At 40.9% G+C, this 25,880-nt stretch overlaps 1 protein-coding gene across 2 annotated transcripts in view; it reads right to left on the reverse strand.

Moving 5' to 3' along the window:
- The window catches only part of LOC147160611 (rho GTPase-activating protein 26-like), a 45,463-nt gene extending 19,767 nt beyond the window's left edge, over window positions 1-25,696 (reverse strand). For both annotated transcript variants that reach the window (XR_015097376.1, XM_086098150.1), the window contains exons 1-5: window positions 24,698-25,696; window positions 24,363-24,619; window positions 2,918-3,013; window positions 1,048-1,109; window positions 892-963 (exon numbers count right to left, since the gene is read on the reverse strand). Coding sequence is in view for 1 of the 2 variants with exons in the window: in XM_086098150.1 (XP_085954276.1) it covers window positions 892-963; window positions 1,048-1,109; window positions 2,918-3,013; window positions 24,363-24,516 (384 nt within the window). In the remaining variant the exon portion in view is untranslated. The remainder of the gene's footprint in view (window positions 1-891; window positions 964-1,047; window positions 1,110-2,917; window positions 3,014-24,362; window positions 24,620-24,697) is intronic.
- Between the last annotated feature and the right edge of the window lie 184 nt (window positions 25,697-25,880).

Raw genomic sequence — 25,880 nt, forward strand, 5'->3', positions numbered from 1 at the left:
GACACTGAGATGTGACAAGATGCCACAAGGCACACGCAACCTACTGCCTGTTTGTGGAATTATGATGTCAGCATTATTTAAGATCCTAAGAAGGTCATGTTGTGATGCTTTGATTAAGAGGTTTGTCACGGAATACTTCGTTGAAAATGATTGCCTTATAGGTTGTATCAAATTATTATTAATTTAGAAATAGAATGTTTGACATTTTGTAATTAATTACAGTAATTTCATTGAAGTGTATTTTATTTCATTTTCCCCCCACATTTTCATATTTTTTTACTTATAAATATAGGTTGATGTAAATCTATATAATTTGTACAGTAAATGAATACAGTTAATTACAACACATTTTGTTGTCGAAATAAAAATACAAACATACTTGAAAGATGTTGTCATTAAATGCCAACATGTCAATTTAAAAACATGTCGTAATTTAACACACACAAAGGAGTCACGTTTAGCAATTGTAAATGAACATGTTGAATTTCATTAAAATTTCCAGTAAAAACGTTGAGTCAAATTTACCGGTAGTTGCTTTGTCCATTTTACACAAGGGACTTGTAAGCTGGTGACAACTGCTACTTGGACATTTTACATGTGGACACGTGAACTGGCCTTACACCAACAACTTTTGCAACCAGCCAACTGCCATGAATACGCAACAATATTAGCAAAGCGGATGTCAGGCCAGCTCTCTAACAGGCTCTTTATTGATTGACTGCTGATGTACTGTACAAACGTGTGTGTGTGTGTGTGTGTGTGTGTGTGTGTGTGTGTGTGTGTGTGTGTGTGTGTGTGTGTGTGTGTGTGTGTGTGTGTGTGTGTGTGTGTGTGTGTGTGTGTGTGTGCTTGTAGTACACGTTTTTGGTGCCAAAGGCCTGGGAGGCTTACCTTGGCTGCACTGATTTGCTCTTTTCTGAACCTCTCCAGAGGCATAATGAGCACATCATTGGCGTTTTCAATCTGAAAATTGTGAGAGAGAAAAAACTAATTGATGATGAGGACGCATCATGGAAACATTATTGATGAAAAAAGTGTATAAATTACCATCCGTGTCCTCTCATCCTCCAGGTTTTGTAAAACAGCTGCAAATTCCTGAAGAGACTTGGCTGGGGAGGAAAATGGTGGAAAATGAGAGAACATGAAGGTGTTCCATTTCTGCTCTTGGACCTTCAACACATTCTATCAAAGGCTGCAGAGAAACTCAACAGTTTGCTATCGCATTTGCCTTTCGAGTTGCATCCAAGTCGCACAACGTTGGAATGCATTAAAATGATTGCAACCTTGAATAAAACTCTTTCCTCGTTCTGCTTAGCTTAGCCACTCAATCAATCACAAGTTGATATTGAACGGAACATACAAACTGAGCTGAGTTTTTTTTTTTACTTGATTTTCCATTCGTTTTCCCTTTGAGACCTTCTTTTGAGTGAAACGAAGTTGAAATTGAACTTTACATACAGTTTGTGAAAACTGAAGGCCCTTTTCTCACGTTTGCTTTGTTACAATAATGGTCTCATACAGTGGATATAAAAAGTCTACACACCCTAAACAAATGCCAAGTTTTTGTGGTATAAAAAATGTAAATTTTTCATTTTTTTCTGTATCTTTGAGAAAGAAAATTAAAAAAAAGTTGCCAAGTGACTTGTACTTGGAATTGTTCATAATTTGTTCTACCTCCACTAAAACCCCAGTTGAGAGTAAAGAAAATCACAAAGCGTGACGCTGCCACCATCATGTTTCACTGTTGGAAGGGTGTTCTTCTGCTCGTTCAACAGTTTAACAGGAGCGTGTAGACTTTTTTTATTCACTACACGTGTGGTAATATTGGACCCTCCCCCCCCCCAAAAAAATGCAGCCCTGCAAGCTGTTCACGCAAGATAACGGGTGATGGTCAAACAACGGCAGTGGGTGGCTTGTGCGTGCACATGCACACACACAAACAGGGCGCGGCCTCTGTTGCATGTTTCCACAGACACCGAAAGAGGCCTTGGTGAGTTGATGGAATGAGTAATGACGCAATTGTCAATCCGAAACAATAGCAGTGGCTTTCATGTCAGGGTTGGGTCCGACTCGGCATGTTTCTCCGCATGCTTTGTGTGTTTTATCATTAAAAGTGTACATGAGCTTTTGTGGCCTAATGCGCTAAAGCGATCGCTGGAGTGCGCATCTTTGACTTAATGACACTTGTGGTAACAAAAGACGCTAGTACAGCACTGTACATCTTTCTGTATGTCACATGACCAACATGGACTGACCGCACACTCGCACAATGAGCCTCTTGAGAAGCATGACAAAGTGAAAACGACGTCGCCCTAAACCGATGCTGGGTGGTTGTACGTACAACTCGCTGGCCAAAACATTAGGTACACCGATACAAACAACCATCGAAACATTTGCTTTTACCAAGAAAGGAATGATTCTGATGAGTGTGAACCATTTTGTCTTTGTGGCCAGTGACGCCGGGTGTACTTGGCCTCCTGCTCAAAGTCAGATGGGATACGGCCCAACAAAGAAAATGGATGGATGCATGAATGGATTTTTTGTGTTTTGTGAGTGAATTCATATGCAGTTCCCCCGCAATGTTTACGTGCTTCTGTAGGTGCTGATGTTTTGGTTAGCAACAGGCTTCAAACGGGTTCGACGTGAGAACTCTTAACTCCATATTGTCTATGATCTGGAAATGATGACACTTACGACTGGAAAGTACATTCAAAATATAGAACATTTGGGATTCGTTAGCTGTAAGCCACAATCATCACAATTACTTTTCAAATGTGAACAATACAAATAAAGACATGACATATTTCATTGTATATAGTGAATCTTTTTGAGTTTCACTTTTTGACTTGAACTCGTGAAATGATTTCAGGACACTCAAGTTTACTGTGTGATGCAGCTTTCACATCAGCGAGCTCACCTATGCATATCTCATCATCCGTCTCAGCGTCTCCGATGCACTGGAATTTGAATTCGTTGAGGGAGTCGGCAAATTTCCTCTTGGCCGTGGACAAACCTGACATGACGGGAGAGGAAAGAGACAAGAGGGAGTTAGTGTAACGATCTCTTGTCCAACAGCGGCAATTGCTTTTAGGAGAAGTGGGGTCTTGACAGTCTGAAAAAAGTTATCATAAAAACTGTCCATGGATGTGACCGTGTGTGAATGCTTGTTTGTATACAGTATGCGCCTTGTGATTGGCTGAAGGTGTATCCCGCCTCAATTGAACAAAGTCATCTGGGATAGGCTCCGCCTCCAGCTCAGCCATGATAATGTAAACAAGCGCTATAGAAAATGGATGAATGGAAAATTGAACAGCTTCCCTATTAGTCCATGCATCACAGTCTCCACAAAGTCAAGTATCGTTAACAACCGTGATGAAAACCTCCTTGGGGGAGGTAAGAAAAACAAGTTATATTCCATTCAAAATTCCAGCCAACAATGATGAAAAAGTTTCTCCATGGTACTTGAAATTTTTGTTTAAAGGCTGCAATAAAATCACATCGGGGAGTATGACTGATATTTTATGACCGTCATCAGTCAAAGTCAAAATGAAGGTAAAGATAATTGTCGGAGTCATCTATCATGTAACACTCATGCTAAGTGTGTCAGCGGCTAAAAACACTCCGTGTCGAGTGCAAAAATTGCATTCAAATGCTTTCCGGCAACAGACAAGACACATTTTGACTTGAAGCTTCCCCTTCATGAAAGTTAGGACAAGGCCACCTTCCTGCATGACAGAAACGATCACATCGCTGCAAGACAGGATGCTTCTGTGTCACTAATGAATAAAAAGCAAACGTGTGCAAGTCATCCATGTGCTACTAATGAATAACTTAGTGATTCATCAAGCCGCGGGATGCACAGCTGACGATCCCGGTGTCGGGTTACCAAATGACAGCAAAAATATTGCTTGTTAATAATTTACGGAAAATGATGTTCGCTTTCGGGAAAGTGACATTTTATCACCAGCTGTTGTTATTTTCAACCCCCCCACATCAGATTGCCTGCACAATAGACACTCGATATGGCCATAAGATTAGGTACGCAACCATAATTTCATGGCAGCCAGTAAATGGAGACTGTGGAGCCACTAAGACATAGCAACTTAGCTAACCTATTAAATTTTAAGCTGGCCAACTAAACTAAATAATTCAAGTTTTGCTATTGTTTAAATTGGATTTGCCACATTTCACAACAAAGAAATAAGAGGTAACAGAACTGGTGTTCCTTGTATTGCCCACCCCTAAACTTAAAGGTACGAGGAAAAGTGACTCAGCTAATTTTGAACTCACTGTTGTAACATCAATTATGCATTTTATGCCTCCCGAAAATACAAGCTGTGTTTTGGACAGTGTGGAGGAAACTGAAGATGGCAGGAAAGTGCACATAAGCGGACACTTCTTCTTTTGTGGTGTAATCCAACTAGACGGCATATTTCAGGTAAAAAAAAACAAAAAAAAAACGTATTGGGTGGCCTGATGCAGGGATGAGCTCTGGTTCCACCGATGTAACAACGGCACTTGTAAACACACAATCCATCTTCTTTGTCCACTCCCCCACAGCTTAGCGCTGGCGGGCGTTCTTATTTTTGGCCGGTATCTCAAACTGCTTCATCTTCTGCTTCCTGTCAGTGACAGCTCCTCTTCGCTCCATGAGAGCAGAGCATACCTTTTATTTTTTCATTCTTCAGCCACGCTCCACGTCTCTCGTGTTCAAACAAAATGGCAGCCATCAAAAAAAAAAAAAATGTTTGCCGCTAACGCTCATGATGCTAAATAAGGTCACTCAAAGCACCATACAATCCTGATATTATTAAATCAATACTGATTTGACATTGCCAATGGAAACTGAGTATTATTATTATTATTATTTTTGTAAAGCCAAGTTCTTTTGATACAGCTCCTGTATTGGATCTCGATGGATTGGTGTTGCATTGTTGTTGAACGAGATTCCAGAACATCAGCGAGTTCATCTGAAGTCGCTAGCACTTAAACCTCAGCTGTGAATTACGACTTTGTTGTGCTTTGCGGTCAGATTGCATCACTCAACGGCCATGGAAAAACAGTGTGCACTTGTTGTTTTGGCTGATGACGGTTGACACGCCGCATCATGAGCTACTAAACCAGATACTGGTGCATGAAATGCAAATAAATCTCATTTGTCATCGCACTCATAAATATAAAAAATGCTTATATTAGTCCAACGCAGCGCTCTCTATTAACCTGTTCCCAAATTTCAAAACCACAATGTTGGCTGTGATCCTGATAGACACTTTGAAAAATGAACAAAGGTTAATATTGCATAACTACAGATGCCTTTTGCCTTTGGTGTAAATACAGTCAGTCATCGGCAGAGTCGATGCTCTGATGTCAAGTCTGACGCCATTCTAAAGTCTTGTTTGACACCGTACTAATAAGTACAGTTGGAACGAGACATACAACAACAATGGGCAATTCTGAAATGATGTCACAAGTCAAAATGGCAGTATTATGTGGCATTCTAGGAGGGTTTGAAGTCCGATCGTTTCATTTTGTTGGTGTTTAATAATGCATATATACAATTGTACGTAAGATCATAATTAATGAGTAGTTATATCCACTCAATTCAAAGGATGTTCAACTTTAGTGGATTAAAAAGAAAAAGAATCATGATATTAGGGGTGTCAGATGATTACAAGTTTTAATCTTAATTAATCGCATGACTTCAATAGTCACGATTAATCTTGCATTTTATATCTGTTCTAAATGTACAATAAAATATTTTTTTTAAAGTGGGGGAAAAAATATTAAACTAATAGAAATATGGCTGCATCCTTTAGTCATTAATACAGTAATCAAATTGAGTTCAAATTAAAAAGATGTGTGTGTTCCCTTGTTTTCCTCTGGGGTTAGGTAAAAAAAAAATAGTAGTTAAAGTAGTTAGCTTTATGTTCTACATTTATTATAAATGTTTTAAGGACACATATATATATATATATATTTTTTTTAATTTAAAAAATGGGGGGATGGGTGATTATTCGATACAATAATCGAGTTTAAATTCGATAGTGAATATACTGTAAATATTTTAGCATCCAGAATTAAGGCATAGCACTCGGGTATGCTAGCGCTAACTTTTGTTTTTATATTTATATCGCAATATATACACTTTCCATGAGGGCGTTACATTCTATTGCGCAGTCGACGTGTTGACATACTGACTCAGTCAGTCAAACAGCTACTGTACAGACTTCCACAACGTTGACATGCACCACTTTACCTCCTCATACAATTGAGGTCCCACTTGTCATAGACATGGTACAGTCCAGATAATCACAAGCCTAAGTAAGCATGGCAGGCCATTTGTCAAAAAAAGACATGTGAAGGACATTTGAGTGGCTGGGATGAGCCCGCAGAGAGAGAGAAAGAGCTTGAACACGACACAAAAGGAAGTGTGTGAACTACACACAAGTGTGTAGAAATACTGTACAATGTGCATATTAACGCACACACAAAAGTCAAAAGAATGGGCTTGTGTGATATCAACAGGATGTCGAGCTGTGGCTGGAACTCTGCAGGATCTTTGTTTCACGAGAATGTGAATGCATTTTTTGTACATCGAGTGGCACAGACCCACTCTCATACACGCATACACCCTACAGCTAAAACAGAATCATACCGTGGGAACCCTTACAGTTACACTTTAAAACGATTTGAAATCCGACGAAGCCGCATTTGACTTGACAAAAGCTCGGATGTACGTCATGGTCCCTTGTACATTTCCTGTGAAAGTAGTGAAAATGCCCCACAGCGTCCATAATTTGACGGCTTTTTCCTTCAGCCTTTCAACAGGATTCATGACAATCTGCTCGCAAACAGGAAACGACTGATGGACAGCATCCTCGCATGATGTTTTGAGGTTCCGAGTGACAATATGTGTCCTCCGTCCCAACTTCAAACTCACTTGGGTAATACATCGGCTTGTAATATGAAGATCAGTGTCGGAACTTGGTAGGGTGACCACAAAAATCACCAGTTTATAATATTGATGGAGCAACCAGGACACCTCTTATGTTGCGTTAGCGCTAGCGTTGGCACAATTATTTTTTAACATTCAGAGAATAAAGAGCTGGGACAGATAAATTACATTTCCGTTTATGTCAATGGAAAGATGATTTGCGATTTGAGTGTTTTGAGATACAAGTGCAGTCACAGAACTAGTTAGAACTCGTACCTCAAGGTACCACTGTATTTACCTTAAGTCAGGAAGGATGATGCTGAGCTACCAATTAGCACAATAAATTATTGCTAACAAAACAAAATGCAAGCGATAACGGTATATTCATTTTAAATTCAAGAAAAACATTTATAATAACAATAATAATAAATTATGAATATTATCTTTATTAGCTGACATTTTTTAGGTCTGTAATATTGGTGGATCATCAAGGACATCTTCCTGTGCTGCGTTATGATGCACACTGATATGATCAACAGGGGATACTTATAAGGCAAGATGCTAAGCTAATGTTTAACTCAAAGATTCATAGATTTGGCTTAGTACTCTAGTCTAGATCACGTACGACATTTAAGAAAATAACTCAAATGAATTATTATGTAGCTAAATAATAATAAGATACAGGGAGTCGTGGGTTGACGATGTAGTTCTGTTCCTCATTTGGGCAATACGCTATCGGGGTCAACAAAAGGTCACCCTTGCTCTGGCTATTCTGCTGAGTCAGCTTCACAGGAAGCAGATTGGGCCAAACAACAACTGTCATCAGTCTTGCACCCGCTTGGAAAATGAAGCCAGCCACACACTGAGTGACGCAACCCAACGACACTGGACAATCGGGTGACGTGCCGCATGCTGCAACTCGTTTTTGTGAGTTGCTGACTATCTGCAAATAGTCTGGCTACAATTACAAGTGTTGAATGGCAACAACATTCATTCATTCATCCATTGCAAAATTTGGTTTGGTGAAATTTACCTTCTTTGGCAGTTAACGTTGCTTAACATAGATGAACCACCATACACCGACAAAAATAAAATAAATATAACTTTGTTGGGATGGAACGGATTAAGTGCATTTTCATTTATTTCAATTGCAAACGTTGACTCAGTTCTCAAACGTTTCGCTTACAAACCTCTAGCTAACAAACTGTCCAATTCCGTGTCGGTCATCCTCACCGCTCGCTGTGCGGCCGACTTCTGTCACGGCAATGCAGATGGCGTTATGGGAAAAATATCTCCGGGGCATCGTCTGGCGGCCATGTGATCCCGAAACACAGTTGGAGAACAGCGCGGCAGAATCGCTCGGAAAAATTGACTTGATTTCCTTGCAAATATCACGGAAGCGTCCAGTTGCTGAATGTTGAAAGGTTAAAGTTGCACTGCTGAGCGCATGAAAGCATGACGGACGTCTTCTCGGTCCGTGATGTATGACGGCGAGACAGGCAAGTGTTACACATGTGCTCAACTTGATGGAAGAAACAAGAAATGAATTGCTGTCTGGAGAGCAACCTTATCAACAGCTCGTTGAGCTGGAGTGCTATGAAGTCACTGAAGAAATGAGGAGCCAGAAATGGAAAAGTCTCTTTTTGACTTTATCACCTTGTGCAAGGTCGACTCATCGGGACGAGCCGCCGCCAAGCTACGGGCTACACGCGCACGCTTACGTACAAGGCGAGAAAACAGCTGAGCCGTCAAAAGAACATCCACTCAAACTGCAACATCTGGAACGTTGGCTTGCTTGCAGCAGAACTGCATTTTTAGAAGATGACCACTAAAAACCATCAGATTGTAATGTTTTGATAAGGAAGCACAAGGGAGAAGAAAGGGAATGGTTGGTCATTAAAGGAGACATCGTTACACACACTATTCTATCTTTTAAATTAGGATTGAGTGATTTATTGTTCTTGCATTTTACCATTAACGGCTATTTTTACAACTATGTATGTTTGTAGAAACGGAGAAACCAAAGTGCTTCCACACATCTGATTTAAAAGTTCGCGGAGCATTTGTAATCTCAATTGCCGAATTTTCTTCTAAAGCCATCTCTTACGGTTCGCCACTCTCCGCCATCTTGAACTCTCTCAACAGTGTGCACCGTGCGTTCCTATAGGATCAGCGGCGCCGCAAAGCATCATGGTCTATGTAGTTCATAATGCTGTGTTCGGCAGAAGCAGGCAAAAAACTTACTTTTTTTTTTACGGGGATGAGCTGGCTTTAATATCAAAATATTACGACGAAGTTATCGGGTCAATTTTAATATCACGATATCGCCAATATTGCTACATCCCTAATGTATACGTACGTATACCCATATATATTGTACAGATGGCATTAAAAAAAAAAAATAAGATTTGCCAAGGCATCTGAAGGTAGCTCATTTTGTGACTTAGTAACAAGATGACAAGATTTAGCTTGCGGTTATTAATTATTGACCAAAAATGAGGTCATGCAGTTTTGATCCTTGGGACGTCCACCACCATCAGTCATAACTAAGCGACTGTACAGTCAGTAAAAAATACCAAAGAGCTACTTTCACTGTAAAGGGAAACTTGAAACACATGACAAGAAAATATTGTTTATTTTTTTAATATTTACTGGAAGGATGTTGTGAAAATATGTTTGCTAGTGGTGAGTGTGTGGAGCGATCCTTACATGGGGGAGTATTGATGGTGGATAAACACGGACAAATGAAGCGTAAAGGACCAGGAAGAGGAGCACAAAAATAGGCTGCCCACATTTGGATTGACTTGAAAAGCAAAGAGAGGCCAACACATGACGCAGCATGTCGCTCGGCTTAGCAAACGCACTTGAAACCGATCTCTGTCATCAGATCGGTGAGGGGAACGAGGTGCTGTGTTGATTCATTAAGAGATGATTTATTTGCTAATGTTACAACATTCTCTAACTCAACAAACTCAGCAAAATCCAAATTGGCGGATGTGTTTGAAAGATTATCTTGATCGCTATCCTGCGGAGTTTTCTAAAGAGAAACCGATACGGGCTTTTCTCAGAGCCAATGCCATACCGATTATTGAGGCAGATTTAATTTCGTCCATCCCTCCATTTTCCTAATATAACTGAAATGTTTATTTGAAGTTCAACCAAAAACAAAGAGTGCAGAGAGTTTTTTCTTTGATGCAGCTTTTATATTAGACTGAGATCAGGATCGGCCCCGATTTCCTTACTTTTGGGTGATCTGTGACACGTTTTTTGTTCAATGTTTTACAATAAATCATTGAAGGTGTACCGTGTATGCCGTTTGTTCTGAAAATAATTGGGATCGGCAGATCATATTTTTTAAAGCTCGAGGTTGGGTGACCAGCCAGAAATTGTGATCGGTGCAACCCTATTTTAATGTCATCTCTTCCTGGCCAATAGTCTTAAAAAAAAAATGCAGAATATCGCACTGCTTATTCCTCTCCAATTTATTGGTAAGACTGCTGATATTTGTAAATGTTAAGCCTGTTAATAGCAAATGAGTTTGGCTGAGCCACGGACTTGGTGGCGTGAAACTGAACGATTGTCAATTAGGAAGGCAACTGTCAAAATGGCAGACAGTTGCTGCTAGCTGTGTTGATTGTTTGTTTTGCTCCTAAAAGTCATTCATTGCAATGAAAATTACAACAACACTAGCCTGATTTACATGGAGCCGTATTCCGATTAGAATGAATCCGAACGGCCAAACGTAATGAAAATGCTCCATATAACATAACTTCGTTGTTTCCACCCACTAAAATGGCGGCGTCTCCCCAGAGCTTTTCTGCTACTTGTTTTTATCAAGTTGTTATTTCAATAAAACTGTTTACACTGCACTATCACATCTACTGTGCTAAATGACAAATAAACTCCATCTTGATAAATCACGTGATCGATGCCCGTGCTTCTCGCGGCTGCCGCGGGGCTGGTCCGATTAAAGGAGGGGGGAGCATATAAACAGCAGATCGGAATGGATCACGTCAAACAAGAGACCAGAGATCTTCATTCGGAATGATTTCAATCAGAATGACTAAAAAGTCTCCATTTAAACCCGGCTAATGTGTGACAAGCCAGACAAGCTAAATGTTAGCGTAGCTTCTTCTTTTACTTGTATATTGGTGCCTTGAGATGCAAGTCACCTTATTTACTTACAAGTTTAAAAAAAACAAATTGATGTTAAGAATCGGTGCGCGTATTGAGTACCACTTCAGCCATTTAGAAAGAATACACAAACAAACACACACGTCACACCAACAGTTTTGTGTGCACACAGTACACGCGCACACACCCCCAGAGAAAAATCTCATTCAAAATCATCTCCTTTTGTTTGTAGGTGCTTTTCGTCACTCGCCCTCAACTTAATGAATGATGGTCAGGTCCCAACACACACCGACTGAACAATGAACATATCAAGCCTGGGGGACAATAACAATAGAATGAAGTGTGAATGCGATGGTGAATAGGGGGCAGCAATTGTTGGGGAAACAAGAGAAAGCGAGTCATGCCAGTGAGGGACGCGAGGAGCTGAGCAGAGAAGCGAGCCTGAGAGGCACCACAAATGTCACGTGTGGATTTATGGCCGTTTGCTCCTGTCAAGCTTTTACGCTTTCTCCAGGCTAGAAATGTGGGCCATGTTGAAGTCAAGCGCCGTCGGATGATTCTGGGAAGTCAAACTTCAAGGTGGAACAAACGTTTTCACACAGGAAGTCATGGAAATGGAATGGAATGGATTTTGTTCCAATTAGAGCTGTCAAACGATTACATTTTTTAATCAGATTAATCACATTTTCTAATTTTGATTAATCACAATTAATCGCTTAATAAAAAAGGCTTTTTATCCCAAAAAAATTCCCCGCCAAATTTGAAGAGCACCGGTTATGTGTTCATTCTTTTGACATTTAATGTTATGAGGACATCTTCAACATTTTTGGATCCACTGCACACGCTCATCCTCCTCTTTTTCTAATCAGTTAATTACTTGCATAATTTCAAATGGAAAAAAAAATGACCCCAATATTTTGAGATGAACAAATATTCTAAATGTGATACGCAAACATTTATTAAATGCTTTACTTTAATGCATGTAATTATCATCCGCTGTCACGCTAATGGATAATCTATGATAAAAGTTAATGGTGCGATTAATCTGCGTTAATTCATGATTAATGCTTAATGATTTGTGATTAATTAATCAGTTAACGCTTTAACTTTGACAGCACTAGTTTTAAGTAACATTTGTAACTGTCATATCATATATCGTAAGTAGGGCTATCTCTCTTTAGAATCGATTATTCCATCGATAACTGGGATAAACAAGCAATTTTGGTGGCCGAGTTAGTCGATCGCTTTTGTCAGCCCTACATACAATTAACTCATTCACTGCCATTGACGGCTATAGACGTCAAAAATTCCTTTTGACTATTTCTATTAGTTTCACATTTTTTTCCACTTTTATAAACAAGAAAATAAACACCTAGAATTTTTTATTGTACATTTAGAATTGTGAGTTAACTAGTGAAGTCATGCGATTAATTACAATTAAAAATGTTAATTGCCTGTCGCCCCTAATTTTTTATTTAAATTTTTTTTTTAATTTATGGCAGTGAATGAGTTAAAAATGGTGTGTGAAATGTTTCTTAATTAATAAAGGAAAATAAACAGCTGACATTTATTCTTGACTTACTTTAGATTTCGCCATATTGTAGCCTACTGAGCAGCCAGGACAGAGATACATACCCTTTTGTTGTTAAATTAAAATTAGTACGTTATCCAGCACTAAAATTCAACCAATTAACAATTCCTCTTTAAAATCATTAGAATCCTTTAAATAAAAAAATACAAGCAAAACACGCTTGCTCACTGGGGAAAGCTGGCAAGATATTTGTTTTTGTATATATCAGGTTTAAAAATTGGACCATGTTAAGTTGTTAACGTTTTTTTTGGAATTTAATTGTAATTGATTGATGAAAAATTATGCACAAGTCCCAAATGACAAATGGTCTTTTTATTCACCCACTTTGAGACAACCATTTCATTTGAGTTCAACATTATGGAGATTAGCTCGAACAGGAGTAAAAGAAGAAGAAGAATGCTTTACATCAGGGAGGCTTTTATATTCTCAGGCCAAATAACTTTGGTATCCTAGCAACGGGCACAAAGAGGCCATGACACCACAAGAAGGAAGTTGTGCTTCTCTGACTCATTTTTTTTTTCTTTCTTACAGTATGTCCTAGTCTTCCGTCTTACTCAAATTTAGATTCCTTGTTGGCATCTATCAGTTTATCTTTTTTCCTTGTTCTAATGAGCCCCCCCCCCCCCCCCCCCACACACACACACACACACAAACACGCCCTACCCTCATTTATTCTCTGTGCCCCCCTTTGACCTGTCTCCCGCCCTCATTTTGGAATTTTCTGCCACGCCTGCTGCTGACACAGCCAACACAGACAACAAGGGACGGACGCTTTTCCTTTTTTTTCTCATCTCTTTCCGAAAGAGCGCCTGTGGGGTGAAATCGCCCCGCGGATCGCCGGCCGCCTCTGGAAAAATCCATAGCAGGAATGCGTGATGAGCTCACAAGCTTGTCATTTGGAGGAAATCACCCAGATTTCAACGGGATTTTCGTTAAGAGAATATACAGTATTGGATGGGATAATAACATTATGTCACATTGTAGGTTTGATGATAGGATAGTAACAAGAATAAGCAAAATATGTAAAAATTCAGCCCCCTAAATCAAGTTTTACTCAGCATCATCAAATCTGGTCGACTAATCTATCATGAGTTTCTCAGCAAACTTCTCGTTTTGTTGTGACCACTTAACATGCAACTGTATAACCGTACGACAAAAACACGCTAGTGTAGACTGTGACATAGCAGCATTAGCATGAGGTAAAAACACCCATGAAGGCGAATCATCCCACTCATGTGCATGTTCCAAATCAGGCCAGCTCGAGCAGAGTAGTGACAGCGAGAGGATGGAAACCACAATAACCAGATTAGAGCCAGTCTCCAAAATAGCCTGCATCCACTTCCTCCCCGTCGCCCAACATATAAGCCTGAACTCGCTCCCAGACAGCACGCACAAAAAATACAGCAAAACGACTGGTGGCAACGCTGCATCCCGGCAAAGTACACACTGTTGCTGACCAGATTCAATGCGAGCGATGCGTTTGGCAGGAAGCCGCTCACAAGCTCAAAAATGTGATAGCCTTTCAGATGAATGGAGCTAAAGAGCAAAATGACAACAACAATAACAAAGTCAATAGAACCAGAAACGGAAGTTATTTTGGGGAAAACACATCTCTGTAGTGTTGACAATATGAAAAAGACAATATTTCTTATACACGTGTATTTTACAAAGCAGATAATAATGCAACTAGCATAAAAATGCTGTTGAATAATCTAAATAACAGGTGAAAATATTTCCAAATAATTATACGTAGTCTGAAAATATTCCCATTTATGATCTTATTGAAGAATAATCAGACATTTCTTAACAAAAATGTTTGCATCAAAACCTGAGCAACAGCCACATTTCGCAATGTCATTCAAGTGGTTGTCAGTGTCCATTTGAGCGAAAATCTGCAGTTTGTGTTCAGTCCTCACGGGCCAGATTGGACTCCCGTGAGGGCCGGTTCCGGCCCGCGGGCTGTATGTTTGACACCCCTGCTGTTGGTCATTTGGAGAGGTACAATTGTTTGTAAGAAACACGTTTATTCCGTTGAAACGTTTTCCTATGAGAAATTGTGTTTTGAAATTAGAACCACTTGGAAGTTAGCAAGTGTCGGAGGGAAAACTTCCAAAGTCCTCACATTATTTGGTCAAATTGGGGTCTTTTGTTGTACATTTTCTGTGCAATGGACAAAACCACAGTCGGCATGTTTGTTTGTTTTATTCTGCATTTGTGATCCTGCTGCTACATCTGTGGTAACATCTGTGATGATGTGTGTGTCGTGCATTTCAGGCACGCACCTGGAAAAAGTATATTTAAGTGTTTGTTTTTTTATGTGATGTGCCGGGTTTAAACTTGTTTGATGTATGAGATGCCAACCATGTACAGCGTGACAATTCCTCAGGACAGCCTGCCGGCGTTAGGCCTGAAGTTGAAGACTGTTGAGGCCGCTTACAGTCTTCCTGACCTCATTTTATTGGCGATCCCTCCCTCTTTGACTCCTGTCGACACCGTGGAAGACACAACGAGACATTTTTGCGACTTGGCCGACCCAAGCGCTGCGGTGGAAAGGAATGTGACATCCTGTTCTTGTTTGTCTTGAAACAGCTCAAATAAACGACATGTAAAGTGATGAACACCGTCGTTGAAATCCAAAACCCAAAGCAACTTGCTTTAACTAGCGATGACAGCCGTGATGTTTCCATGACAACTGGCAAAACTCATATGTATTGTACAGAACTGAGCTTAAACCGGTGCAATTTTTTCCCTCCCTGCTCACTTTCTTTGTCCATGGGAAGAGGTATGGAAAGGGGAAGTCCTAAAAGTAGAGCAGGATGAGGAAATAAATCTTACATACAGACGTCCATGCTTCCGACATAAAGACAAAATGCTTGAAACAATGCAGTGAAAAGAAACAATTGAAGGCCTGGAGACAATTAATTGCCCAACATCAAGTCGTCTGTGTACTGTATTAAAGATTAGGGGTCGACGATACAATTTTTATTTTATTTTTTACTAATACCAGAATGACTGAGTACTCTTGAGTGGTCACTGATACAGAGTGCTGATACCACTAGTACCCCCCCCCCCACAACACAATTTTGCCAACCAAATGTGATTACAAAGATAATCAACGATGTTGACAGTGAGAGAGGTTATTTAATTTAACAAAATGTTGTTATTGTGGTTGTAGTTTACAGTTGCATGTTTACCTCAGAGTTGAGAAGTTTTCTGTGTTATGGTTGCATGCCATAGGTTTTCCCTAAATTCTCTAAATTATGGAAAACATAATAATCACAATTATTTGGATGGATATTGAAATCACGATTAAAACTCATTCACTCCCAGCCATTTTCACTGAAGCAACCCCCTTCGCTCCCGGCTGGATTTTGAAAGCCCCACAGAATATTATGTTCTATTGCTATAAAAACATTGAACCGACCAAAAGAAAGATTAGAGTCTCTTCTTTCATCAGGAAAAAAAAGTATATTTGTATCCATTTCTGTTTTGCAGCAATTAGCATTAGAATATAGCTAAGTTTAATCATTATTCACATTCCTGTTGAATACACTGACAAAAATAGCTTGTGGCTGATCCCATTGCTTTAAGCCACCTCTTCAAGTCAGAGGCTGCTTCAAAAAGCCTTCTTTATGCTCGGAGCGTGCATAAAAAAACCTTATAAATATGTTTTTGGGAGTGAAGGACAAAGTATTAAAAACGTATTTACACGTTTTTGGGTTTGAATGAGTTAATAACATGAGAATTTATAGATTTCACAATTTTGTATTTATTCAGCAACCAAAACGCAATTCGAAATATGTGCTACCGTAAAAGAACGTGTTCTTGCTGTGTAGAAGGACACGGCAATACAGAAAGCTGTTTCTAATATTTGGACTCCAAAGTATCTGATGCGTATTTCGTGTTGTGGCTGCAGATGATTCATCAGAGTTGTCTACAGCTTCAATCTGGGAAAGAGAAAGGATTGCACTTTGACCGCTCTCCTGTCGCCAATGGATTAAAATGTCACACTGCGCGTTTTCAAGGCAAAGGAAGCTCACCTAAAAGTCCTCGTATCGTATTGCCTGTGCAATCGTTTGCTGACTTATTCGGTCAACAGTTGAGAACATTAGCAGGTCCATGAAGTTGCGACTGGTCTGTGCGACACCTCGGGCGCTCGTTCAACTTGCGTGTTAACTTGAGCGACTGCAAACACTGTGCACTCTGAACTGCACGCGCGTGCTCACGCTCCTGTGGACACTCGTGCATGCGAGCGAGCGAGCCGTCTCTGTCACCTGCTGCTGCTCTCAATGAAGAGTCAAAACAATACGGTCAAGATTCGAGAAGGGATGAAAGCACTTCTTGGCCAATAAAAGCTACTTGTATTTAGCTGTTAAATCAATCACATTTATGAGAGGAAATGAGTTTGCGTGCCTTTTTTTGCAGACAGTTCTCAAAATTGACGCGACAGTAATTCTTCAATGGGAAACTCCAAAGCGGCCCCGAAGGGACCATCACATGTGTTGTTAGGATTCACACACATACTGAACTATTTGTTAGCGTCATTAGCTTGATCGTTTCACAGCAGCCTCAAGACATGCAAACTTTATTTATTTATTAAGTTTGGTCCTCAAGACCCGCCACTATCCAGCCTGTTTTCCATGTTTCTCTCCACTGACACACCTGATTCATGATCCGGATCGTTATCAGGCTTCTGCAAAGCTTGCTGATGAGCTGATCATTGGCTCTCGGGAACCGAACTTGCCCACCCCTGCTTTACTTCATCTTGACATCTTTAATATGAGGTAATTGATGTTGAGGCCACCTCAATATTCTCTGATCTGATGCCAGGCACGCCACAAGTTACAATTGGTATGGAGTGTTGCCATCTTATGTTGCTGTTAGCTTAAAAAAAGAAGGTCCAATGAAGAATTAGGTCAAATAATCACAATCACGCAGAAATGAGCTGGAAGAGACCGACATGATGGTCTGTTGAGCCGCCAGCACACTAGCAGTCAGACTTACACCAGTGACGTGTTTTCATCAACATTTAGAAATTCATTCTCCGCAACTTTTTGGCCATGACCGACCAAGTGTCTCTTGATCTTTTGTTCAAAATGTTTCGGTTTGTTTCTCCGCGTTTAAAGCACACACGTTACACAAGCCAAAAGTTAAAGTATGGAAATTCTCCGAAAAAAAAGAAGGGCGTTTCCTGTTGTGAGAGGTTTTATTTTGGAGCCCTTTATTGTGGGAGACTGTAAAATGCATGATATGGTCTGTTACTTGAAAATTAGATAAATTTGCATGAGACGGGTCTGAAATAATTAGGTTAAAAAATGTACAATCTAAATCATACTATAGCCTCTATGTTTAAAAATAGCCGTAAGGAGCATTAAATTAATCAGCGTGAGGATGATGTCGATTTTATGTAGAAATGTAAATACATATTAATAAATAATGAAGCCCCGACCTCCAGACATCAGCCCAAAGTAATGCAGCTTTGCACCCCCAACGACATCACAACACTCCTAACAGATTACCACATTAATGCTGAGCTCTGGCTGGCTTTGCACCCGGAGGGCCATGACCCCCCCCCCCCCCACACACACACACACACACAAACTAACCCATACTGCATGTGTGTACAGGATGCCCACCAAATACATGTGCGGGTGTGTGATAAGGCAGAGCGGGACAGTCTGGTAAAACGGGGATTAAATATTCTTAGTGGGCGTTATTTTAAGAGCAGGCGGGCTGGAACGGATGGGAGTTGTGCGCACACACACACACACACGCAAAATGTGGGTCTCCATGCCAGTGGGTTATGGTTTGTTTGGGTTGGCCTCTGGCAGCAGCGGAGGCGCGTGCTCTGTCACTTTTAGTCACGCTCGACTGCGTGTTCTCGTTATCAACACGAGCCTTGCCGAAGTGAAAAGATGCAACACTGTCCACATTTAAAAAGCTTGCCAACGGAAAACAACCACAGATCAATAAAGATCAATTGTTGACTTTCTACAGCACCGACCCGAAATATTGGCTTTGATATCAGTATGGGCGTGTAAAGAGTTGAGTATTGGTCCCACACAAGTGCTATGGAACATCCCTCCCCTGCCCAACTATTTCAACTGCGAACACACATGACATCTCATTACAGCAGAGAGACATTGAAGAATGACAGCAGCGTACGAGAAACTGCTCACCCTTTGGTGCATCGCCTCGAACAAATAAATAGGCTACGGCACGTTTCCAGTAGAGTGGATTGGATTAATAGCTTTAGCACAACCACAGCTACAAGGAACGCCAATGAAAAGGGGCTTGAGTCTCTTCAAGGCCACAAAGAAAAGCTTGCTCAGCATTCTTTGCCGACATGTTTGACGTATCCTAGCAGACGGCGGGAGGAAGCCTTGATTGAGAGCTCACAGGCATGTTACATGAGACGCCATTTTCACGCAACAACATTTCCATTCTTTTTTTCCCAACCACTATAAATATGACAGCAATCACTTGTCAACATTGTAGCAATTGGTGAACAATTAGCTGTTGACTGAATCTCTCATCATCTATTTCAAAAATAAACGCCACCCTCAAATAGACCCTTCCTTCTTCCCCTGCGTTCAATTTGAACTCAATTGGCATCGGCTATTGTTCACACAGTCATTAAATAGCCAATTGCTGTGACTATTTAAACTTTGTTGCTAACCAAATAACCAGCACCAACTTAAACAGACTCAAACGAGGTCAATTAGAGCTCGCTTCGATCGATGTGTGAAAGCTCACAGGTTCCCACACAGACGTGAGACACGAAAGGTCCACCACATCCCCGATCCTGTGAAACCGGCTGGTCCCCGTTCAAAAATTCGATTGTTTTCATGTTTTGAACATGCGTGCGTGCGTGAATGTTCATGCAATTGTTTCATTTCTTTGCAGCTGCCTTGCACTCCTGCAAGTCTGGGCAGTCACCTCTCAATAAGCCTGAGGTTTTCTTTTTTCTTTTTCTTTTTTGACGCTTGCAAATTAGAGGCGCACCTTTTCTCTACTGGAGGCTGAAAGCTTCTACTTGATTGTCACTCGCTCGACTTGAATGTGGGCCCGCCAGGCTGAGAGGCAAATGGAGACCTCAAGCCGCAGATTCCTTTTCAAGAGGTTAAGAGGACAAAATAAATCAGCCCTGGCTTCCTCTTTTGTTTTTCCCTGAAGGCGATTCACGTTGGTACAGTCTGTGAGACAGTTCTCGCGACAATTCAGGAGTATTTTACAAGTAAAGGAATGTATTATAATGACGGCATGTAAAGAGGGAGACTTTGCTATTTGGGCGAAGGAAGTTTCATTCTACTGATTGGGCAACCTGAACGATTAAGCCAATTAATGGTAGGAAGGTGCATCTGAAGGCGTATTTGTGCATATTTTCCACTTATGAAGGACTCATATTTTACTGAGCAGCCAGGACAGCGCCACATCTTTACGCCTCTTTCATTGAAATAAGTTGAAAAGAAATTTATCCCGAAAACTTTGGTCACATTGTATCAATCAGAATACAGAGGTACAATTAATTACATGTCTTTTTTTTTCTTTCTTGAATTCACGAAACGTAGCAACAACAAACCTGACGAAATGTGCTTGACATTTCGTCCGGTCGTGTAACTTAACATGATGCAATATTTAACTGATGGCGTGAGGAAACTACAAGCACAATGTTGGCCTGCAAGTCCACTGTCTGTGCAGTAGCTTATTTTTTCAGCTGCTGGCATTTGCTTTCAATTTTGCGTCAAATTTGTATGAAAGCTGAAGTGTGAAATAATATTCACAAGAATCTTCTTACAGTGCTGCCTTGAGATACGGATTTAATTTGTTCCACGACCACGCTTGTAACTCAAATCGTCTTTTCCTTTTGAAATGAAGGGAAATGCCATTTAATCGGTTCCAAACGTTCCAAATTAATGTGATGTGTATTTTAATGAGGAAAAATAGCACTCCATAATATCGTAATTTATAAAAAAAAACATACAGCAATATTCAATAGCGTTCAAATAAAATCAATCGGAAATACTCTGACTTTAAGTCACACACTTGAAAAATGCTTGATATCATATCATAAAAACATACTACATAAATCCCAAATAAGCAACCCTCTTGTGGCTGAATCAGAAACTAGCATCCGAAATGGGAATTTCATGCAATTTTAAAGAAAATGCTACATTGGGATATACATTTGATTTTTCTTTATTATTATTTATTATATCTTTTTATGTCTTTATTTAAAATGATCTGTCATTGTTTTTGGTAAAATTGAATGTATCACACGTACTAGTGGGATCAGTGCTTGGTATCGGTGACTACTCGTACTGGTATCAATCTAAAAAAAATCTCTTCAGATGCACAATTTTAGCGAGTTTCAAGTCAACCAAATTCAAACTAAGTGTATACATTGTTGTAATGTTATCTGTTTATTTTAGGAACTTTTTTTTGGAGTTTCATGTCAGGAATTTGCCGTTCTGATCCACTTCTTCTGTTTGTGCGTGTGCAAATGCAGAGCAACAATAGCACCAGGGCAGAGCTCAGTCATGCCCTATTTTCCTTCACCAGCAGTCAGCCTGAGGAAGACCCCAACCCCCACCCTGACACACACACACACAGCATACATGATACTGTAGCTATTCCAATAGATACCTTGGGAGGCAAAATATTTTAACGTCTCGCTTCAAATAAGGAATATTCATATTTGAAGGCCTCCTTCTCAGCGCTCTCACCCGTTCTCTCTTCCACAACCCTCAAAGAGAAAAAAATAACTAATACGGCCAGGCCACGGTGTCCTTCTTTTTCCATTTGCCCCTTGGCACAAACTCCTCAGGAGATCCTTTGAAAAGAAGATTGGCCATCCACCATCATTGACAATTAGTTATGGTGCGCTGCGCAAGGCCGTCATCTGACAGTCGCGCTACCCAACGGCTGCTATTGGCCTCCTCACAACTGGCCAGCAACACAGTGGGTGGCTGCGGGAAAAACAAAGGCGTAAACTGTAAAGAAGGAAGGTGACAAGGAGGGCAACGGGGCAGGAGTAAAAAAAAGAAAAAAAATCCCATTGACACAAAAGCTCGAATGTTAAAGGTCTGGTTTGAAGTTGAAGAAAGGGCAAAACGGCAAAGGCCATTATCAAGACAGCGTTAATGGTCGGATGCAGGGCTGTTTGGAAGCGACAGGCTTCATTCACGTGCCGCAAACACACACACACACACACACACACACACACACCCCCCCACACACACACACACACACACACACACACACACACACACACACACACACACACACACACACACACACACACAGCGTGCTGTAATTGAGGCTGTGGGGAACGACCGCAGCCATTACAGGCCCGCCCACGTGAATACGTAGGCAAATTTCAAAACAGCGTTGCTCTGAATTGAGGAAAAGATCAAACCAACATGACAATGGTCCTGCCTTTTTAGAAAACTTCCGATTTCAATCTTTACGTGTAAGCTAACCTGAAGAAATATTTACACCTCAGCTGTATTAGTGGAAGAGCCTATTAGTCTAAAAAATTAAATAAAATAAAAAATATAAAATATAAAATATAAAATAAAAAAATAAAAATTATAAAATATAAAATAAAAAAAATAAAAAAATAAAAATTGGTCTTAAACCTAAAACACTGAAGCCAAGTCACAAAGGCCCTAACTGTTGCAAAAAGACAAAAGCGGCGTCACAAGAATGGAAATCTTGCACCGTCCTGGTGAAGGCAGGACTTTCATATGAACTCATCCATCCAAAAACATCCACAAATTAATTAAAGCGCCAAACGTCTTAAGGCAGATTTGGTCACAAAACTCCAACTGTGACTGTCATGCAAGATTGACACTAGTCTCATGACTTCTGTCCCGCATGCTGAGTGCCTTTCAAGGCTTGTGGTCATGAGCGAGCAGTCCAGAGGTGCCGGCAGACAATCCATCTGAAGGCGTCATGTCACCTCATCGCTCCCACATCATGTCCCCACACACACACACACACACACACACACACACACACACACACACACACACAGCTGTCGGGCTCATAAGGAATGCACTTGATCCATATTTACAACATATGTGCACACAATTACAAAGACGCGTGCATTCCAAACTGAAAAAAAAGCATGAGTGAGCGAGAAAGGAACATTTTCATGTCTGCACTTGGAAACAATCATCTGAAGAAAATAACATCAGCAATAGCTGATGTCATCTGATGGAGGGAAATGGCACATGAAATGTCTCTTGATGTGCAACAGCAGCAGACAAAAGCCACAATGGCCATTCTTTTGCACTTTCCAGATCTCACCAATCAACAAAAAATAGGTACACATCAGCTGAAAGACAAAAACAAAACAAAAAAACAACACTGCTGCTGACACAGAGTGGAAAGTTCAAGTTTGTATTTTTGAATAGACTAAGGTTCAACCAGGCTAGCAAAGTTAGCACGTCAAGGCTATAGCTAGATATTGACTACTCAGGCTCCCAATTGACAAGTACGCGTGGATGGAAATCCACTCCCAGCAGCCATTAGCAGCTTATTTACAAGAGGAACTTTGTTGTCGCTCAATCCATTATCGGCATCCAGACAGCATGGGAGCCACTTGACACCCTCCCGCACATACCAGCACTCATAAGTCCGTGATACGCAGAGCGCAGCCTCCCAAGTAGAAGCTAATGAGAATAGAGGCGCTAACAACGCTGGCATTCTTTACACACTTGAACAAGACGGGTGATGAGCTGCTCCCACACTCACACGGGGACGCCTGAAAAATATACTCGTCGTATGCCACAGCATTAGGTACACCGGCACAAGCAAAGTAAGGGGATGGTGCTAGCTCAAGTTGTTTTTTGTTGCTTAAACAGGCTACAGTAGGAAGTACAAAAGGACAAAAGGGGGCTTATTGTTGTTAGCGACTGCAACACTACAACACTGACGGATGCAAAGGGAACAAGAGTGAGTTTCCCATGGCTGACAAAGTTAGCTAGCTGTGTACAGTAGATGCAGGACACTTACTGGAAACAACTACAGCATAGACTGGTGTCAATTGGATGGAATAAGGTTCCCTTGGCTACAAAGTTATCATGTCAATATCATTTTCTTCTGCTGTTGGACTGAGTATCGAAAATAAGTGTTGACCCACTCAATTCCCAAGCTTGAGTTATTTGACTGTTACAGTTGCATTGTGCTTTTAAGTTTAGCTCAGAGCCTCAGTCTTGCTCCATTAAAAAACAAAAACTAAGCCGCTTTAGCATAGGCACATGCTCCTTTTCATGGTTATATTATATTAGCAAAGCAAGTTACGATCTAAGCCGCAATTAGTATTGTGCCTTTGAAGGTGAGTTTAGCTCAGAGCTTCAGGTTGACTGTTAGAAACCATGTTGTCTTCAGTTGTTGGACTGATATGTGTTTTAGTATTAGATGTTTATCTCTGAGCCCTGTTCTGTTGCTGTTATTTTTTTCCCTCCAATTTCACTGGTCTTTGTAATTGTGAGAATGACTTTTTTTTTCCACAATTACAGCCTGAGCATATTTCTCCTTTACTGATGTCCAACGTAATGAATAAAATGTTAGCTGAATACATCATCATATTTGGCTGATGCAAGTGTGCCTAATATTGTGAGATGTGAGCAAAAGTCAAATGCGTTGGTCACAATGGACATGAAAAAGTGTGCTGTGTGCAGTCATCAAACTTACATTTGAGCGCCTGGATGAGCGCCTTGCCATCCTTGATGAGCTCCTTGATGAACTTGCTGGTCTTGTCCAGCTCCAGCTCGTGGGACTTGAGTCTCTCCCTGAACTGCGGACTATCCAGGTAGCAGTCACTGAACTCCAGGGCGGGCAATCCCATCTTCTCCCCCTGCCTGCACGCAAGCTGCTGGGACGAGCCGGCAACAATAAAATCTCCGTGGGGGAACCAGAGGAGCGATCCCTGGCGTCGGCTGCTATAGCGGCTATAAAGGGGATGCAAAAATCCGATTACATGGAAACAAGGCGATAAATGTTATCCAAGACGAGGGGGTGAGCCTTACCTGCATAACCTTGCGTTAATATCTCCTGCAAAACCCGGGTTATATTCGAACGATCGTCCCAGAACGGCACCAGTGCAACATCCAATGGGAGTAACAGTACAAAATTGTCAGAATAAATCCAATATGGCAATATAGCGTCCAGATGCTCATGTAAAGCGACGCTGCATTCCTGTCGAGCGAGTCATGCCGGGGCGGACGGTCCGACGAGGACGGTGATGAGGGCGGGAGGGAGGCTGGGAGGCTGCCAATGGAGCCGTAAAAATAAAAATTGTGGACTCCTCGCGTGAAGGCTTCGCTTGGTTTGGACAGCTCGCGCACGGTCAACCTACCGACACACGGCTAATCCGTTGACTGACGTCTCTTTTGTCCAATCGGATGCATTTGAATGACTAAGGGGCGGGCGTTGTTCCGTCGGAGACGTGCACATGCATGGGAAAACCCGCACATGGTCGTTTTCTCACCCCAAAATACCGCAGTACGGTACCAAAGCGTTAAGATCATCAAGTGACAAGTCCCATTTAGCCCCGTTTAGCTCAAGAAAAAATATTGACAGAAATACATATTGCCTCTGCAGCCGTTTGTGGCGGTATTGTAATCACATCCAGTACGTTGTTGTATTACGCAGTGGAGACCATTTCTTTCTTTTTTTTGAATGGGTCGTGGTGACGTCGGGACAGCTCGAACTGACAGACCGCCATAAAGGCTCGGTTGAACGCCATTGGCAGCTTTTTGGCGCTATCTGTTGGTATCAAGGAGGCACTACGTCTATTTTTTTTATTGCATTTACTTTTACCTTTGAACATTTGCGTTGTATAAAGCCTTACGTTTACGATACTTTTACACATATACACACGGAGTCTTTATAATCCCACTTAATTTACAGTCGTTCGCGTGTTATGAAACGTTAGAAGACACGTATTTGAATTTTGAAGCAATATGTACTAGTTTGAAACTAGTACATATTGTACTACTAATTATAGTTGGTACCTTTCAGACCTTAAACGCATTCCCCTTTGGTCGTCTAAGTGCTCATTATTTGCATTAGGTGTTTTAAAAAAAAGAAAAAGGTCGCACTTGATGACGTTTTTAATCATGCGACCGTCACCAAACCAGAAGTGCGAGTTTTTTCAACGTTGAGGTTTTTTTATGCTTTATTTAAGAACACAAAACATACACGATATAC

Source organism: Leptonotus elevatus, chromosome 16, assembly GCF_054856555.1.
Source record: "Leptonotus elevatus isolate MCC_2025b chromosome 16, RoL_Lele_1.0, whole genome shotgun sequence".
Lineage (NCBI taxonomy): Eukaryota > Metazoa > Chordata > Actinopteri > Syngnathiformes > Syngnathidae > Leptonotus > Leptonotus elevatus.